Below are 19,526 nucleotides of genomic sequence, written 5' to 3'. Positions count from 1 at the left end.
TTAGAATAAAAGTACATTGTTATCCCATATTTACTCTTATAGTATTTTCAAAGCATGCATTTAGCAGTATGTTGATTGTATCATAAAAGTTGACGTCTGTGAAGAGGACTGTGCCCTCATCAAAAGATAGCGGCTGGAACATTTTGCGGTCAAAGGTTGAAGCAATCAACGCTGAGGAAGAACACAAAATTGTTTTTGTACAGGCACATCACTTTTAAAAAAAAAATATATATATTTTTAGAATTCTTTTATCTTAATAATTATTAGATTTATTTGGGGGGGAAATTACATAATTGGTTCATTGATTTTTTTGTATATAGTAAAATGAAAATAAATACTCATAAAATAAACAATCTTACACATAGTACATTTAACTGTTTTAAAAATGTATTTTATTAATTGGTTAATTATTTATAATGTACCTAATTCTTAGCAATTAAAACAATAACGCAAATTAATTAATATTTTATAACAAAAATAAGCTAGTTGACACATTTAAACCATTTTAGATTTTTTTTAACTGGTTAATTAATTTTAATTAAATTCTAAATAAAGTAGATATTGTCTTCCTAAAAGTAATTTAAAAAAATTATAAATATTTTACATAACGGTAAACATTTGTATTTTTTTTAATTATTTTTTTCCAACACTTCGGCTACAAATCGTGTCAATTTAAAATGTTTTCAGCAGCAGATAAAAAAAACAACCCAAAAAAACAACAACCAAAAAAAAAACCATTCCCACCTTTGCATCTTTTGCATCTGTTGAAGGGTTTCGGGAAGCGGTTTCCCAAAACTCTCCGGCAGGAGAGTGCAGCCAGGACGGACAGCATGGCCAGAGTGCCCAAGGTGATATAGGGCAGATACTCGAAGTAGATCTCTGTGCAGTACCGACACGAAAGTGGTGACAGGTCAAAACGTTAAAGGCTAACTGAACGTTTGGAGCCCCCTTCCCCACAAAAAGTGCTTACTCAGCTGTATGAGAAAGGGAGCAATGCAGCTTCCTGTTCGTGAAACCATGACGCAGATCCCGGACGCTGTGTTCCTCAGGCCCGTCGGATACAGCTCGGCCGTGAAGGCGAACAGCAGCGACGTTCCGGCCGTGGCGCCACACTTACCCAACATCTCCATGGCCACGGCCAGACCCAGGATACCTGAGGTTGAAGATCCAAACAACAGTCTGTCATGATCTGTGTTTTTGTTGACTTTGTTTTGATTCGATTTAGTTTCGTTTCATGTTTTCCTGTGTCCCATGTTCACAGCTTGGTTGATTTTCGTCTCCACCTGTTCTCATCAGCCCTGTTCCTTGTTTCAACCAATCAGTTAGTTCCCTGCAGCCACTTGTGTCTTGTCCAGATGTGCCTCGTTGTCTCGACAATTTGTTTGTATTAAGCTCTCTGGCTTTTTCTCAGCTCATTGTTGTTGTTGCTCTACCAGGTAATGTCAAGTTTACCCTGTAATTTGTAGCGGTGTGTGTTTTTGTTTCCCTGTGTTACTTTGTTACCTTGTATCTGGCTTTTTTTTGGGGGGGACTTTGATAATTTAATATTGTGATTTTTCCAAGTACCTTTTTTGCCTTTAGTTTTTTTAAATACATTATTATTATTATTATTATTTTTACATTCATCCTGCCTTGCCTGCCTGCATTTCAGTCTACCTTTCGCCTAAAACAACAACAACAACAACAACAACAAAAAACACGAGAACCCAAAACTCTGACACAGTCCTAGCAGGAATCATACTAGTTTTAAACTATGCCCCAGCCCAGGTTGGAAGATGGAGTAGCTTTTATCCAGACCCTACAAATGGTGGCTGAAGGAGGCTTTTTGGATTTTAACTATGCCCAAACACATGATGGCCGAGGGCGCTCGACTGGCTTAGAACTACGTCGCGGCACAAGATGGCTGAGGGAGCCCAACTGATTTTGAACTGCACAAAATGGCCGAGAGAGAGTTTTGGAACCATACCCTGCCAAAGCTAGCCGAAGGAGCCTTACTGCTTCTGAACTATACCCTGGCAGAAGATGGGTGACCCAGGGGCCCCTACTGGTTTTGAGCTCAACTCTTTGGCTTTGGTGTCCCACTCACTCTTAGGTACCAGCTGAATGGAAAAGAGCACCAGGCCTATAGTGAGGAAGACGGCCATCACGCCGAAGCATCGCGGAAAGTATCGGATGGCAAGGCCGCTGCTCATGTACGCCGGCACCTCCACCACAGCCGACAGGAAACAGCTATTGTATGGATATGAGTGGAGCTGTGACGTGTTCAGGGACAGGGCGTAGTAGCAGACGCTCAGCGTGAACCTGCCAACGTGGCAGGTCGCCATCAATGCGTGGCTGTGGTAGTCATTCTTTTCTGATGGGTGTGAACTCACCACACCCAGCACAGGAGGACGGACGGTGGTCATGGCGGTGCTTCTTTTCCTCGCCAGGTCCAAAACAGTGTAGCGCTCCGCTGGCATCTCGTCATCTGCCTACAACATACCATGATTGTTAGCTAACCGCCATGCTAACAGGTGTATAGGTGTGTATTTTACACTCCAAGGCCACCACATTTTCAAAATGAAGCCCTTAATTAGACAGAATTTTAGCAGCTTACAACTCTCCCACCTGCAGCTAGCATCTTTCAACCGCTCAGAGATTAAATTGTTTTAATTATCGTGGTTCCTTTCTCCATTCCACCTTGGGGTGTCCTGCTAGCAACTATCCCCGGAAGCTACCTGGTTAGTGGCTAGCAGCCCTCCAAACTGCCTCGAGCATCTTTCAACTGCTCACCGCTTTTTTTTTTTTTTTTTTTTGTCAAAGTGGTTCTTATCTGCTCTCCTTAAAGTATCCTGGTAGTAAAAGTCCTAGAAACTGCTGGGCCTTGTAATGAAAAAATAAACAAGTGAGAGAGAGCTGGAAATGCTGCGTCGGAATGTCAAGAAACATTAACCTGGATGAGAGATGGAAAGGTTTAGCAGTGAACCCTTTTGCTTGGTTTACTGCTAGCAACTCTCTGGTCAAACGCTCGCATTTACCAACAGCTCAACCGTGTTTTTGTGTGTAGCTGTTGATTATTTGTTGTTCTTGTCCTTGTAGCTACAGTACTGACCCATTGCCAAGTTAACCGCGAGACACTCTCCCACCTGCCGCTAGCATCTTCCAAACGCTCAGCCGTTTTTCTTGTTCTTGTGCAATCGCCTCCTTGACCCCGTCGCTCAGAAAATAGACGTGAAAACAGCTCTGTCTCTTCTTGCTGAACTGAAACTGCGCAATAAAAAAAAAATTACCCAGCACGTAGCAGGACATGTAGTTGGAAATATTGCCAAGACCGCTGCAGAAGAGAAGCATGCAAAACACCTCCCAGGATGGCGCGGCGATCTGCACCAGAGTGGACACTGCCTGAATGATTATGGTGGCGAACAGCACCGGCTTACGGCCAAACCTAGAGAAAATAGACCAGTCCCAAACGGTCACCTGGCACCTTGTTGCAATGAATTATTGATCCCCAGCAGGTACCTGTCAGCAAGCACTCCTGAGAAAAAGGATCCCACCAGGACCCCCAGGAAGAAAAGGATGGTTCCAAACCAAGTCGAACTGGAAGTGCATAATTGAGTTGAATTGGAAAGTTGATTCCCCCCAAGCATTACCTTATCGGGTTCCACAAAAATAATGGAAATTTAAACAAAATAAAATAAAATAAAAACCTTTACAGATATAGTAATGTGAAAAATAAGCGCGTAGTCTTGGGGAAAAAAAGTCACTTCATAGTCAAAACATGTTAACATGATCTTTAATAAACATTTAAGGGGGAAAAAAAACCATACATTTTAAAGCAAAAAAAGTAGTAGAAAAATTTATTTTCTATCAAAAAAAAAGCATTAAGAAAAATTTTTGTTTTTGTAGAGAAAATCTTTTTTCTTTTGGAGAAAAATCGTACTACAAATATGCTTTTCATGAACATTTTAAATGTTCAAAAATTGAACATAAAATGAGCCAGAAAACCAGAATAATTGTCCTGGTGAGGCGAATTCGACAAAATATTTGAAGCACATACCTTGGGTAACGGGTTTTCAATGTGAAATTGTGGATAAATAACTGTATAAACGTATGTTTCTTATCCCAAACTGAGACAACGGTGAACTACGAGAGCTTTAAAATATATGCATATATTTTGAACTATATTTCGAGGGGTTTGCGGAGCAAGTCCAGCCGGTAGCGGCGGCAGCGGCTCGGCTGCGGCGCCCCGTTCACAACCTCGGAAGGTACACACGTGAAAACCACAAGACGAGATGAGCGTTCATGCAATATATCCTTTTTGTATCTGAAACAACAATCGGGCAAAAAAATGCTGTGGGATCAGGATTCATTAAAAGCACAAATATTCATACAATCCTTCTTAATTCTTTTGACTGAGGTCAACATTCATATACTGTTTGTCAAAGTCAACATTATCACTCCCTCAAAGCAAAGTGTCATTTTATGGAAATGCTTAAAGACGAGCATTTATAAAACATTGTTTTGTGTGGGAAAAGGCAATCCGTATGTCAAAAAAAAAAAAAATATATATATATATATATATATATATATATATTCTACGAATGCTGCGAGATACCTCGAAGCATGCATTCAGTTTCTATGCGAAGGCTGAGCGATTGACTTTGACACTTTTATATTATGGTTCATAAAATTGATACTGCTTCCCTCAGGTAGGCGCTACCGAGCAATGCAAACTAGAACTAGCAGACATTGCAACAGCTTCTTCCCTCTTGCAATCAACTTCTTAAACAGCTAACTTACAATTCCATTGCAACATGCTGCCAATTTCTTTTTGTCTGAGTTTGTTGTCGAGTTTCTGTCGGGCCAATTATATACTACTCGTGCACTCACTGTAGTAGTCTCGCCACGCTGCACTATTTGCATATCTGTTGTTGACCAATACTAGCCACTCATGCCAGAGTAGCATCTGCCCCATTTGCACACTGACTGAGGAGTATCTGCAACATTTGCACAATCAACATTGCCCCAGATTATCGCACTACTCGTCACTTTAAGCTGCATAGACTCCTTGAAGTCTCTGCGCCCTTTGCGCAATGGTCATTGCACCGGACTATTGCGAGATTAGTCATTCGAACTGCTCCAAGTGCTAGAGGACTCTGTATCTTTTTGCACAATTGTCAAAAAAAAATAATAATAAATTGTACCGGCATTACCAGATAACTAGCAACCCTTTATTGCTCAGTGACTGTTTTTTTCTCAATGTCTTTGTCTCCAAAGTGTTCTCTGTCAATTGACTGTCTGTTGTCGTACTAGAGCGGCTCTAACTACCGGAGACAAATTCCTTGTTTTCTTGGACATACTTGACAAATAAAGATGATTCTGATTCTATAATCTTTGTGTGAAATGTTGAGAGAAATCTTCATAAAACACGTGCCAAACTCCCTGAAAGCAAATGTTTTGTCGATGTGTTGGGAGCTAAACACTTAGGCAAACATGCCTGTCGCATGCTAAACATATTTGGAATTTTTCATATTTTTTTCCATTTATTTATTTATTAATTTATTTTCATTTTTTTTTCAGGGGGCAGACTAGTAGTGTACCACCAGAGGGACCGCTGCCTCTCGCCACCCCTGTCTGAGATTGACCTCTGTGATCCGGCACCGGTGCCAGGGCATGTCGGTAATAAAAACCAGCGAGAAGGAGCCCGTCCCGTTGGGCAAGATGGCGGAGCAGAGCAGGAAGAAAACCATCAGCTGGAAGCGACCCCACGTCCCCAGGAAGGTCACACTGCCATTGTACTCCCGCGTGGTCTATGTTCGTGTGGCTTCTTCAGGGGGAAATAATCCAAATTTGCAGCTCATAGCGTGTCGTAGTTTTATTTTTAACGCGCGCGCTCCTTGAGGCCGTCACTGTTAATTGTGAACTGGCCTGAACCAGGAACCCAACTATGAGAACCCAAAGATCCACCCCCGCCCTCCTGGTACAATAAAGGTGAGGAGGTTCATTTAACGTTTATCATAATCAAATAAAACGGGTTTAAAGTCCACAGTGTCAGGCATGTGCACAGACATTTTGGGGGGAAGGTGCTCAATCAAAAAAGGAAAAAAAGGGGACACCGCCAAAATTATTCATGCAATTAAGAAAAACTACTGCAATTTGGTTACTAATGTTATCCAAGTATCATAATATGATTTAAAAATGTACATTGGTTTGGCTCATTTCTTGAAACGACACAGAGGGTAGTTATAATTTAATTATTTGGTATGCATTTGCACTTGATGACAACCTCAATGTTTATTAATGCATTCAGTGAAGAATACAAGATGTAAAAACACACTTCCATCGGCTCAAAAATAAAAAAAAATCCACTAATTATTAATACCGTGGTTTGAATGCTATCGAATTGGAATATTTATGTTTACTGGACATCCGTGGACTTCTGTGCCGTCTCATCTTCCTTGGTGTGTGTGCGTTTGTAGACCTTCCGCCAGCACCTGGAGGACAAAGTTACACCCTTTTAAAAAAAAATAAAATAAAAAATAAAATAAAATAAAAAAATGTATCCTCATTGTCCAGGTGTGGGCAAAGTATATTCTTAAATCCGGCGTTCTTGTCATATTTGTTACATTAATTTAGCCCTTTTCCCCCTTACATTGTTTAGTTAAAATAGTTTATTTTTTTTATTTGTCTAAATAAATACTTGGCTAATTACTTTGTATGTACAAATGTTTGTAAAATTAATAATTTTACCTATATTTTTGTAAAATGTATTTTATTGAATAATGTATCAATTATAAGTAAATTTTAAATAAAATGAAAGAGAAAATGAATTGGTATTTTTTTTCAAATTTAACTATTCCAGAGACAGTTGAACTTTTTTTTTTATCTCATTTACGAATGAGTAAAAATATATTTAAAATTGTATGAAAACATTATACGTTTATATTTATTTTGTATTTACCTTTTTAAATGATTAGTCGATTGATTTTTGTACATAAAAACGTGATTATAATAAACAATTTTACATATACATTAAATGTAACCATTTTATAAATGTATTTTATTAGATGAATGATAATTCAATTAAGTATGAATTAAAAAAAAGAAAAATATTTTTTTACAAAAATAAACTTTAATTTCTACAAATTCGGTGAAAATGTCATTACAAATGTATTAATTTTTATTCATGATTATTAATTATCTCATTAAATTGGTTAATTGATTTCTTGTATTTAGCCAAATGAAAACAGTAAAATAAAGAATTTGACATACAGTACCTGTAACCATTTCTTAAAATGTATTTTGTGAAACAGTGACTTAATTTTAAAAAATTAGAATGAATCATTGTTTAATTACTAAAATAAATTATTTTACAATTTTTTAAAACATTCCCAAATCCATTTTTAAACAATTAAAAAAACAATGATTTTTTTATTTTATTATTCAAATAAAAGTTTTGTTTTTTTTACAGATTTTACATACACATTAAAATTTTATTTTTATGTCATATACAAATGCCCTGACCCATTTTCAGATTTTAGAAATCAAACATCCTTAAAGGTCAGAGGACAAAGATTTTGAAAATTTTCTTGATAACTCTAGAACCCCTTGAATGTGAATTTTAACTGACCCCATAACATCTTTGTCATTTGACCTTTAAGCACCACTTTTTGACCCCCCCCCCCCCCCCCCCCCCCCCCTCCGACATAGATGACGACGGCGAACCCGGTCTCCCGGCGACTGCTCACCCGGGCTGCATTTGAGCGATGCTTTCCGGCAGGGGCATTCCGTAGCTCTCGGGGAGCAGGAGGCTGAGCAACGCCGCCATAGTGATCAGGACGCCCATCAGGATGTAAGGCAGCGACACCGAATATGTTCCTGTGGCGCCCAAGCGAAGGCGGGGTGAAAAAAGAAGGTGACGGATGACCCGACGAGAAATAGAGAGAAAAGAGAGAGAGAGAGAGACAGAGAGAGAGGCCAAATGCGATTTGAAATCCAGCCGATTTCCAAAAGTGTCTGCCCAGTCACATACTCACAACACACACACACACACAAACACACACACGCACCCACACAAACACATTCACAAGCAGTCACAAACGCACACAAGCAACAGACAGACACACTCCTTAACACACACACACACACACACATTCACAAGGAGTCACAAACACACTAACACACACAAGCAAAAACACACATGACACACACGAATGCACACGCATACAAACACACACACTTAACACACACACGCACACACTCCTTGACACACACACACACACGCACAAGCAGTCACAAACACACAAGCAAAAAAAAAAAACACACACACACACACTCCTTAAAACATGCACGCATTCACAAGGAGTCACAAACACACTAACACGCACAAGCAAAAACACACACACAAATACACACACACAAACACACTCTAACACACACAAGAAAAAACACACACACACTCCTTAACACGCAAACACACACATTCACAAGCAGTCACAAACACACACTAACATACACAAGCAAAAACACACAAACACACACATTCACACGCACTCACAGACACTAACACACAAAAGGTAAAACACACACTCACTAACACGCACAGACAAAACACACTGACTTGAACACGTACACACAAACCCAAACACACACACAAACAAACCCAAACAAATACATACACACACAAACAGACCTGTGTGTCCATTTTCCTCCCCCAAATGTCAACACGCGTGCGGTGTGCGTCGGCACGTCCTTACTCAGGTAGATGATGTAGGGTGCGAAGATGCTGCCTATCCTGCAGGCCATGGAGCAGGCGCCCATGGCCGTGTTCCTCAGCACGGTCGGGTAGAGCTCGGCAGAGTAAGCGTAGATGTGCGAGAAAGCCACCGTCAAGCTGAACTTGCCGATCATCTCCAGGGTCACCGCCAACCAGTGCAGGCCTGCGGGCCACCGGATACCCGCCTTTTTACGTGCAGTTGTAGTATGTTCCGGGTCCAAAATAGCTTCATAATAATTTCGTTGGTACGGTTTTCCTCAGAGGGCTGTTATTACTGTGAAACCATATAAATGATCCTAGACGCTTCTTATTATTCCATATAAACAATAGATTGATGATGAACTACTTTTGAAATCTGAAGTATGCAAGAAGTGTTCCAGTTACTTTCAAAATGGGTTTAGTAAAACTACAAAAAAATTATACTTTCAATATCTCAAAAATATTCATTACATATGACTATTTGGAAATTTGGTACAGAATTTAGCAAGAATTATGGGAGTTGACACACATAATTTAAAATGACGTGGCGGGCCAGATCTGGCCCCCGGGCCTCGAGTTTGACACCGTGTGGTTATGAGGGAGAGAACGCCAACACGTTAGACGTCGGACAAGTTCAGTATTTATAGGCGTCATTTTCATATAATTTGATCAAGACATACGCCACTGAATTTCTTTTTGAAAATCAATGAGTTTTACTCTTTGAATTATTCGCAGCTGTTACCATTCAAAAGGTAATAATTGTTTCTAAGAAAAGCAAATTGTTCGAAAGTAATATTCTTCACACTTTTAATCCCAAAATGTCTTTACCATTATGTGTCCTAAATGTAATTTAATGATTTGCAATTAAAGTATTTTTTCAAATGTTTTTTTGTTTTTTTTTACATCACGCAAGCTGTTTTTATCGTTAATGGCACTAGAGGGCGGGTCATTGTGTTGTTGCAACACTCCAGAGGGATTACACTTTTTTTTTTTTTAACAGACGTTAACCCTTATCAATTAAGGTTTCTACCTGCCGGAACGAGCTGGATGACCAGGAGGAAGAAACCCGAAGCGAAGAGACAGCCGGCCATGGTGAGTCGGCGTGGGCAGCGACGGAACATGAGCCACGTGATGACGTAGGCGGGGATCTCCACGGCCCCCGACAGGAAACAGTTGAAGTAGGCGTCGCCGTGCAGGTTGGACGTATTGAGCGACAGGGCCAGGTAGCCGATGGCTATCATGTTCCTGCGGAGGAGGTTTGATGCCGCTTGAAACGCTGCTCACAAAAATGTTGGGATAATTGGCTTTCAGGTGAAATTTCAAAATGAAATTCTCTAAAAATGAAATGCTTCATAACCTTTCCAGTTGAATTTCATTTTGACCTTCTCGGAACTAAATAAAGGGTGCCATCCAATTTTGGGGGAAAACAAGGAAATGTCTCGTAAGGTGCTGAGTACGCTCGCTAGGAGTTTGTTACTGTTATTTATTTTCTCAGCAAAGAACACATAAAGTTCTTTTAGTTAAGAAGGTTTAATTCACTAAACTACAGATAACAAGGACTAAATGAGGGATTATGACAAAGGGACAATATATGGGTAATGAAAAATGTCATGGAAAATGAAGCGGAAAGAAAAACGAAAGATATGGCGGTTGATATCATAGGTGGCTCAAATTAAAAAGAGGGGCAAATTTAAAATAAATAAATAAATGACATTTATCCCTAGCCAAATCACTAACACATCAACCCTCCATTTTATAATGCGAGGTGAACTCACTCGAAAGATGAGCGGCGTTTGGGTCTAGGATCGACGCAGCGGGGAAGCCCAGATTTCCTTCTCCCCAGCCACTTCGTCCAGCTCTTCCGGGAAGAGATCCCGAGGCGTACCCAGGCCAGCCGAGAGACGTAGTCTCTCAAGCGTGTCCCGGGTCGTCCCCGGGGCCTCCCGGTGGGACGTGACCGGAACACCTCACCAGGGAGGCGTCCGGGGGGCATCCTAACCAGATGCCCGAGCCACCTCATCTGTCTCCTCTCCATGCGGCGGAGCAGACTTTTACCCTTAAAATGATACATTTTCTGCCCTGCGATTGGCTGGCAACCAGTTCAGGGTGTACCCCCCTCCTGCCCGATGACAGCTGGGATAGGCTCCAGCATGCCCGCGACCCTAGTGAGGAGAAGCGGCTCAGATAATGGATGGATGGATGGATGATACATTTTAAAAAAAAACCAAAACCTTTATCTGGTGAGATTTGGATTTAGCTCGAGAAAATATGCCAGCCCCTCCCCGAAATTGACTTTATTCTTATAAAATTATAATATAATATATAATATATATATAAAATGATATCTTTTTTCAAAAATATATCCCACCCCCACCCCAAAATAAATGTGACATTCTTTGTTTCTTTTCAGCATGGGTTTTATAATCCTCGGTGGATTAAAACTCAATTGGGGTTCTGTTTTTAAAACAGACAGGTCATTAGGTGTGTGTTTGTGTGTGAGTGTGCATGTGTGCGTGCGTGCGTGCGTGTGTGTGTGTGTGTGTGTGCGTGCAACTAACCAGACAAACCACAGCGCAACAGACATCCAGCGGATGTTGCTGTAGCGGAGCATGTCGCAGATGTTGTATGCCTTCATCTTCTCAAAGCCACATTTGTTCTACGGAACAATAAACATTCCAAAGAAAGCTCATTTCATAACGAGCGCACATACAGTTAGGAGCTAACAAAACATTTTTGGGGGCCATAAAAGTATGACCAGAATAATTTTTTTTTCGATAAAGGACAAAAGCCGTGATTTTAAGAGAAAAAAAGTGGATTTTTTTTTTGTTTGTTTTTTGTGTGAAAAGAATGAGCAACTTTACCGTTAAAAAGTCATTTTTGTCTCGATAAACTACTACTTCCAGATAACATATGAGGAAAAAGTGGTGAGTTATTTTCTTTACATAAAAATACACAAACAGATTAAATTCCTATTTTTTTCACAATTTTCAGAGAATAAAGTTGTATTTTTTGTAAGAAAACAAAACTCAACTTTACCAGGAGTCAATTTTTATAGATAAAGTCATAATTCTTCGACAATACATTTGTGATAAAAGTTGCATTGTTGTGAGAAAACAGTCTGTTTCAATATTTCTAGAATAGTCTTTTTTTAAATTGTCATAATCGCAAAAATCCCTCAATTGATCATAATCTGTTCTTGATGTGAGATTACAATTTTTTATCTCGATAAAAGTCTGCAGCATTGTTGAGATATTACCTTTTTTTGGCGATAAATAATTACTTAATTTACCTAGAAAATTCAGTAAATAAATAATGACAATAAATAAATAAAATAAGAATAAATAAAACTTTACTCTTGTAAAATTACAACATTTCTCTTTAAACATGTAATCTGCAAATATGTTTCATCTAGAAAAAGTACAGCATTCTATTTAGAAAAAAAATAGAACTTTATCCCTGTGAAACTGCACTTTTTTGGGGGAAAATATATATTTGTGTGCAATTACGATTTTTTTAGGACTTTATTCTTTTAATATTATGACTATTTTGCCGGAAAAAAATAAGACTTTATTTTCAAAAGATTACAACTCTTTATCTTAAAGAAAATACAAACGTATGCTCAAGACGTCGCAATTTTTTCTCAATTAATATGACTATTCTTACAGTTTTCTGATTTTTTTTTTATCTTGAAAAACAATGCAACATTCGTCTCTTAGAATTATGAGATTTTTCTAAAAAAATATATTACTTCATTTATTGTAAGATTGCAAATGTTTCTTGAAAAAAAGACAGATAATTATACTAAAAATACAACTAAAATATAAAAAAGATGACTTAATAGTCATAAGGTTCTTGCTTATTCCCAAAAGAAAATACATTTTAGTTAGAAAAAGTACAATGTACAATAAGTAATATCTAGCTAGAAAAAAAATACTGTACAATGTTGGGCCTGCGAGTTTTTACTTTTTTGCTGAAAATTCTGACTTTATTTACGTACGATTACGATTTCTTATCTCGAGATAAGAAGACTTTATTCTGGTAAGACTCTTCCGGAAAAAATAAAACTCTATTCTCAAAGTATTATGACTTTTTGTCTTGTAAAAATATGACCGTGAGCTCAAGATATTGCAAATATTTGTCAATAAATATGACCTTATATTCACAGGATTACATTTTTTGGTCTTCAAAAAAAACAAAAAAAAAAAAACCACCAACTTTAGTTTCTTAATAATATCACTTTTTACTCGGGGGGGGGGTGAAAATGTGATATTACATTTAATTTTAGATTAGATGATGCCTATTGGGCCAGTTATTTTTCTCAAAAATGCAACATTGTGACTTTTTTCTCCTAATCATTTTTTACCTTTGCAGTATAACGAACGCTCTATAATACTGTCACTCTGACAGTTGAATTCAAAAGTGAGCATTGTTATCTTTCTAACCACACTATTTTTTGCATTGGCTCTCATTAGACTGCGCGAGTATAGCTAGTGGTGCTACACAGCGAAATTACCGTAGTCTTAGGGTCATCACATGTTGGGGGTCGGAGAGTGTACATTTTGCCAAACATTCCAGTTCCAGCGGGTCCTCTGCCTCCCCTGCTGGCTTGTACGTTTGAGCGCGTCAAGGTCTCAATTATTGTCGGGAGCTGGACATTGAGCAGTGAACCCGATAAAAAGGGAAAGGAAAAAATTGGCTCTTAAACAGCCAAAACAATGCCAGATATGCTGGTTTAATGATTGATTGTGACATGCTGAGATGAAGTGGTTCTAAAAAGGTGAATAAGTGACTCAAGAAAGAAAAGTAAGCCATTGTACTGTATTCTCTGATTTTTTTTCAGAAAAATAAGACTTTAGTTCTGAAATATTCACTTTTTTTTTTTTTTTTTTTTTAGAAGTTTTCAACTTTTTTTGTGAAGACAAATACAGATTTGATTTGGCTAAAATTTAAGATGTTGACATTTTTCTTGAAAAAATGCAATTTAATAATATAAAAGTCTGACTTAGTCTTTCAAATGCATATTTTTTTTTTCTAAAAACAAAATACAACTACTCGTAAGATTATGACTTTTTTTGTGAAATGCCAACCTTTTTCTAAAAAAAAAAAAATGTAACATTTGTTTCTTGAAAATACAAATTTAATCGTGTAAGATTCCTTGAAAATGATAACTTTATTCTGCAAGATTATGTGTTTTTCCTCAGAAATTCTGACCTTTATTCCCGAAAAATTCTGTCTTTTTCTCTGAAAATTTCTACAGTTTTCCCGGACAATTTCTACATTTTTATGTTAAAAAAAAAATTGTATTACTCCCATAAAGCTCAGACTTTTTTTATCGTAGGATTTTGACAATTTTTCCCATAAAATTGAAGTCATTCCTGTGAGTTACGACCGAAATAAATCACAGACCCCAAAGATGAGCATTGAAAAACTCAACAACTCTACGTGGATATTTTGAGGACCAATTTCCTGTTCCTGCTGGCTCTCCGTGTCCTTTTGATGCCCATGCGATGCCATGGCACTAACCTGCAGAGGAGTGAAGATTTTTTCCGGCGCCTCTATTTTGTTCATTTTGGCGGCGTCTTTCAAGATGGCCTCGGCCTCAGCGATCCTTCCCTGAGACAGAAGCCAGCGAGGCGACTCGGGGATGAACCTGCACAGTCACGTAAACCTTGGTGGAAGGAGCGGCTAATTCGCAATAGCCTTCCTGGAACCCCCCCCCCCCCCCCCCCCCCCCGCAAACACACAAGCACCTACCACCATAAAGTTAAGAGGAGGAATCCGGGCGTGGTGATGCCCAGCAGCAGCATCCTCCAGTCTCGCAGGAAGTAGGCGTGGAGAGGCAGCAGTATGTAGCCCAACGCAAAGAATACACACGAGCCCGCCGTGGTGAAGAACTCGCGAACTCGAGGAGTGGCAATCTCCGCACCTGGAAGAAAAACCTTCCAGCTCACTCGAGATAAAGCGCTATATTTTTCCAGATAGTTGTAATCTCACGAAAAGGAAAACAAATAATGGAATATTCTGTGAATAAAGTCAAGATAATTTTTTTAAAAATACTTTTTGAATAGTTGCGCTGCCCGCCGCACTGGCTGTACTCTGGTCACGAAAAAAGGGCACTATGACTTTTTTTCTCAAAAAGTACAACTTTTTTTTTCCTCGAAAAAATACCCACTATCCTTGTAAAATTACGACTTCTTTCCAAAGAAACTTGGACTTTTCTATTTGAAAAAAAGGGACTGTTCCCATAGTATTCACATTTTTTTCCTGCTCCAAAAAAATATGACTACTCTCATAATAACTTTTTTTTCTTGTTTTTTTTTCTCTTTTTTTTCTTTTTCTAAAAAATTACTTCATCATTTTTTTCCCCCCTCTAAAAATACTTAATTCTGGTCAAATTCCAACTTTTTGGGAGAAAAAAATACGACTTTAATCTCATAATATAATGATGTTTTATTTTGAAGCAATGTGACTATTCTCATGAGATTCTGACTGATCTCTGATTCTTTTTCTTGAAAAGTACATTTTTCTTGAAAAATATGACTTTATTCTTGTAAGAGTCCAATTTTTTATAAAAAAAAAAAAATGACTTCAATTTAATAATTGAATTTTTTATTTTTTATTTTAAGATCATATAACTATTCTCCTGAGATTAGGATTTTTTCTTTCTAAAAGTATGACATTTTCTCAAAATAAAATCATGAGATTATGACATGAAAAAGAAACTTTTATTCTTTAAAAAAGAAATGTACTATTCCCATAATATTGCAAAATTTTAACTAAAATGAATGAATATTCTCATCAGATTATGAGTTTTTACTTGAAAATAAAAAAAAAAAATGTTTTTTCTCCAAAAGATTTAACTATGCCCATAAGATTAAAATGTTTTTTCCCTCACACTATTATGACCGTATAAAAAAAATATTTTGGGGGAAAAAAAATCCAACTTTATGTATGATTCAAAAATCTTTTTCTTGGGAGATTTAAAAAAGGTTCTTGAAAAAAAAATACAACTTTATGCCTGTAAAATTCAGTTGTTGTTTTTTGTTACACGAAAATATCAAATAATTCTCATCAGATTTATACTTGTTCCCTCATGAAATGATGACCATTTCTAAAACATATCTGACGTTTTCCCCCCAAATATGACTAAAATCTCATATTATCACCTTTTATTTAAAAAACAAATACCACTATTCTCTTAAGATCATAACTTTAAAAAAATAGAAAAAAAAATCCCATAACATTACGACTACTACGCTCTTTTTGCATTGTTTGCTATCATTAAATGGCAAAAAAAAAAACAACTTTTCTCCTAATAATACCTTCAGAAGTTCACTCAACGATTTGTGGAGCACTTGTTTGTGAAACGTACCGAGCACGTAGGCGGACAGGTAGTTGGAGATGTGCGACATGCCGCCGAGGAAGTACAGGACGCAGAAGGCCGTCCAGGAGTGAGAAAAAACCTGGATGAAGGCAAACAGCGTCTGGCCCCCCAGGGTGACAAACAGCACGATCTTCCTGCCAAACCTGAAAAAGGAATAAGGTGAATACACCAGTCGCTATGTGGTGCACAAGTGGAGTTGTTCCCATTACAGCTGCCACATGAGCCACTGAGGACTAAAGTGGGCAAACTCCGTTTCTGTCATTTTTGCAGGAGAGTGATTTTAAGTTTTATGGCTGCAATAAAATCTGGGGGATTTTGATGGAATGGTTTCTTCCTACGGATATACAGGTGCAAGAATTCATCGATTAATCGACAACTAATGGATGATCAAATTAATCGAACACTATTTGGATGACCGATTAATTTGTAGAACGTTAACACATTGTCAAATAATAACAAGAGCCAGAGAGTTATTCACAGGTAAGAATGTGGTTTATCTATATACGTGTGTGGTAACCTGTCAGAGAGCTGGCCAGACAGGAAGGATCCGACGAGGTAACCGCAATAGTAGACCGACGTCGTCAGCGGTTTCTTCCACTGCTGCGCACAAACAAGGTCCCACTGCAACACACACACGCGCACACACACACACATACATAAAGAATGGAAAACACACACACACACAAAACTTTGAACACAAACATAATTTAAGTTGACACCCCCATTGTGGAGCCTTTTTTTTTTTTTTCATAACGATACCCCAAAATGATCATTAAACGTTGACGCCATATTATCCACTCACATTAGACAGTGAAAGCTTCGACATATTTTGTGGCCCATCTTTTCAAGGAATTCTTGGAATGGCTCGGGCTAATCGGTATTGCCACAAAATAGCTGGTTCGCTCCATAATGGCTGACTTTGCGTTCAGTTTCGGGCATGGGTCCTTGAGACTTTTTGAAGTGCTATTGTGTCAATATGTCAAATTGGTGTCGGGGGGCTGATTCTTTCTAACTTTCCTGAGGTCTGCAGTCAAACTTTTGTTTTATGCCGAGTCCTGGAATTTTGCCCAAAACTAGTTCAGACAAAAGTTGCTACCTTCCCGTTAAGTTTAGGGCATGGTACTGGTCCCCTTTCATTGCTTAGTGAGTCTCCGTACTTGTTGTTATGTCCTAAATATAATGTAAAGAATTGGAAAAGAACAAAAAAATCTGCGAATAAGTGAATCCACGGGTGCCGAACCGGGAGTATGCGGGGGTCCACTGGCCCTCAAAAAGCCTGGACTTTGCCCAAAATGGAACCAAAACGGAAGACTTCCAGCTAACTTTCTGGCGTAGGTCTTTGAGATTTTTCCATGCATCTAGTTATTATAGACAAGTACACCGATTTTCATGTTGATCGTTGAAACTGGTGTCAGGGGCTTGGAGTTTGTCGAAGTACAAGCCGTGGAATTCGCCACAAATTGGCAGCTTCAAACTAAAATAGCCAACTTCCTGTTCAGTTTCGGGCACGGGGGCTTGAGACTCTTCTCTTCTCTTCCCTTCTCTACTCTTCTCTTCCATTCTCTACTCTTCTCTTCTCTTGCCTTGTCTTGTCTGACATACACCCAATTGCTTGTCATTCAGTGAAACTTGAAACTTCAAAACATTTTCTACTGAGCGAGTTTTAGGGGGAGGTCTTTCTACAACCCCAATTCCAATGAAGTTGAGACGTTGTGTTAAACATAAATAAAAACAGAATACGATGATTTGCAAATCATGTTCAACCTATATTTAATTGAATACACTACAAAGACAAGATATTTAATGTTCAAACTGATAAACTTGATTGTTTTTAGCAAATAATCATTAACTTACAATTTTATGGCTGCAACACGTTCCAAAAAAGCTGGGACAGGTGGCAAAAAAAAGACTGAGAAAGTTGAGGAATGCTCATCAAACACCTGTTTGGAACATCCCACAGGTGAACAGGCTAATTGGGTATAAAAGGAGCTTCCCTGGCTTGCTCAGTCATTCACAAGCAAAGATGGGGCGAGGTTCACCTCTTTGTGAACAAGTGCGTGAGTAAATAGTCCAACAGTTTAAGGACAATGTTCCTCAACGTACAATTGCAAGGAATTTAGGGATTTCATCATCAAAAGTTTCAGAGAATCTGGAGAAATCACTGCATGTAAGCGGCAACGCCGAAAACCAACATTGAATGCCCGTGACCTTCGATCGCTCAGGCGGCACCGCATCAAAAACAGACATTAATGTGTAAAGGATTTCACCACATGGGCTCGGGAACACTTCAGAAAACCAATGTCAGTAAATACAGTTCGGCGCTACATCCGTAAGTGCAACTTGAAACTCTACTATGCAAAGCAAAAGCCATTTATCAACAACACCCAGAAACGCCGCCAGCTTCTCTGAGCCTGAGCTCATCTATGATAGACTGATGCAAAGCGGAAAAGTGTTCTGTGGTCCGACAAGTCCTCATTTCAAATTGTTGTTGGAAATTGTGGACGTCGTGTCCTCTGGGCCAAAGAGGAAAAGAACCATCCGGACTGTTATGGACGCAAAGTTCAAAAGCCAGCATCTGTGTTGGTATGGGGCTGTGTTAGTGCCAATGGCATGGGTAACTTACACATCTGTGAAGGCACCATTAATGCTATACATTTAGATGAATGAATCCCACTAACCTCAGAAACAATGGTGGAGGCGTAAACGCTGCGGTCGTACTCCCACCCATCCAGGCAGCCCTCTCGGGGCACGGCAGTCAGGTTGACGTCGGAAGGAAGCACGCCCGCTTCCGAGTACACCCGCAGCGTGTCCAACCGGTACCGGGAGCACTCTGTAGGCCGGCCGTCCTCCTCCAGGGGGATGCTGGCGTTGCGCCACTCGTCCGTCAGGTTTGGGCCGTGCGCGGGCACCAGGCAGCGGTGGGCCGGCGTGTCGGCCAGGAAGACCACCACCAGGCTCCCGTAACCGTTGGGGATCAGGGTGATGCAGAGCAGCAGCGAGAGACGACGCTGGAAGGGCCCCCAGTCCCCCAGAAACGCTGTGTCGGCCTCATAGTCGTTCACGCTGTCCATCTTGCACGAGGGCAGCTGACTCTGGAGCGGAGTATTTTTTTATTTGGACTGGTCCGCTCAAGTGAAACCAGCCCAGCACACACCAGCACCACCCACACGCACACTCTCCTGGACACACAGACACGCATGCACGCACACACACAAAAGTAGAACATTAACTCAAACCCAAATTTAACAAGTAACAACTAACATCATCAACAATAATAGGAAGCCAGTCACAGGAAGCCAGTTTCTCTCTGCGATGTAAAATTTGGTACACTGTATATAATGTCTGTCATTAGTAGACCCACAAAACGTCTGGAGAAGCCATGTCTGAAATGATCGATAACCCCACAAA

The 19,526-nt window shown here is 39.2% G+C and overlaps 2 protein-coding genes and 1 pseudogene across 2 annotated transcripts; all 3 read right to left on the bottom strand.

Moving 5' to 3' along the window:
• Positions 1–149: 149 nt before the first annotated feature.
• LOC133467625 (solute carrier family 22 member 4-like) lies at positions 150–1,293 on the bottom strand (annotated as a pseudogene).
• A 698-nt stretch (positions 1,294–1,991) lies between these two features.
• Positions 1,992–2,459, bottom strand: LOC133467624 (solute carrier family 22 member 4-like). Its single transcript, XM_061752680.1, has one exon. The coding sequence runs from the start codon at positions 2,457–2,459 to the stop codon at positions 1,992–1,994; it is 468 nt and encodes a 155-aa protein (XP_061608664.1).
• A 3,795-nt stretch (positions 2,460–6,254) lies between these two features.
• On the bottom strand, positions 6,255–19,285 carry LOC133466858 (organic cation/carnitine transporter 2-like). Its single transcript, XM_061750973.1, has 10 exons — positions 18,797–19,285; positions 16,636–16,739; positions 16,107–16,261; positions 14,489–14,660; positions 14,258–14,384; positions 11,293–11,390; positions 9,765–9,979; positions 8,736–8,918; positions 7,728–7,857; positions 6,255–6,473 (listed from the first exon to the last, which is right to left on the bottom strand). Exons 1-10 carry the CDS (start codon positions 19,187–19,189, stop codon positions 6,398–6,400), a joined length of 1,653 nt encoding a protein of 550 aa, XP_061606957.1. The 5' UTR covers positions 19,190–19,285; the 3' UTR covers positions 6,255–6,397.
• Between the last annotated feature and the right edge of the window lie 241 nt (positions 19,286–19,526).

The sequence above is a fragment of the Phyllopteryx taeniolatus genome, chromosome 17 (assembly GCF_024500385.1).
Source record: "Phyllopteryx taeniolatus isolate TA_2022b chromosome 17, UOR_Ptae_1.2, whole genome shotgun sequence".
Lineage (NCBI taxonomy): Eukaryota > Metazoa > Chordata > Actinopteri > Syngnathiformes > Syngnathidae > Phyllopteryx > Phyllopteryx taeniolatus.
Note: the sequence above shows the minus strand (reverse complement) of the source record. Positions and strands in the feature narration are given on the sequence as shown.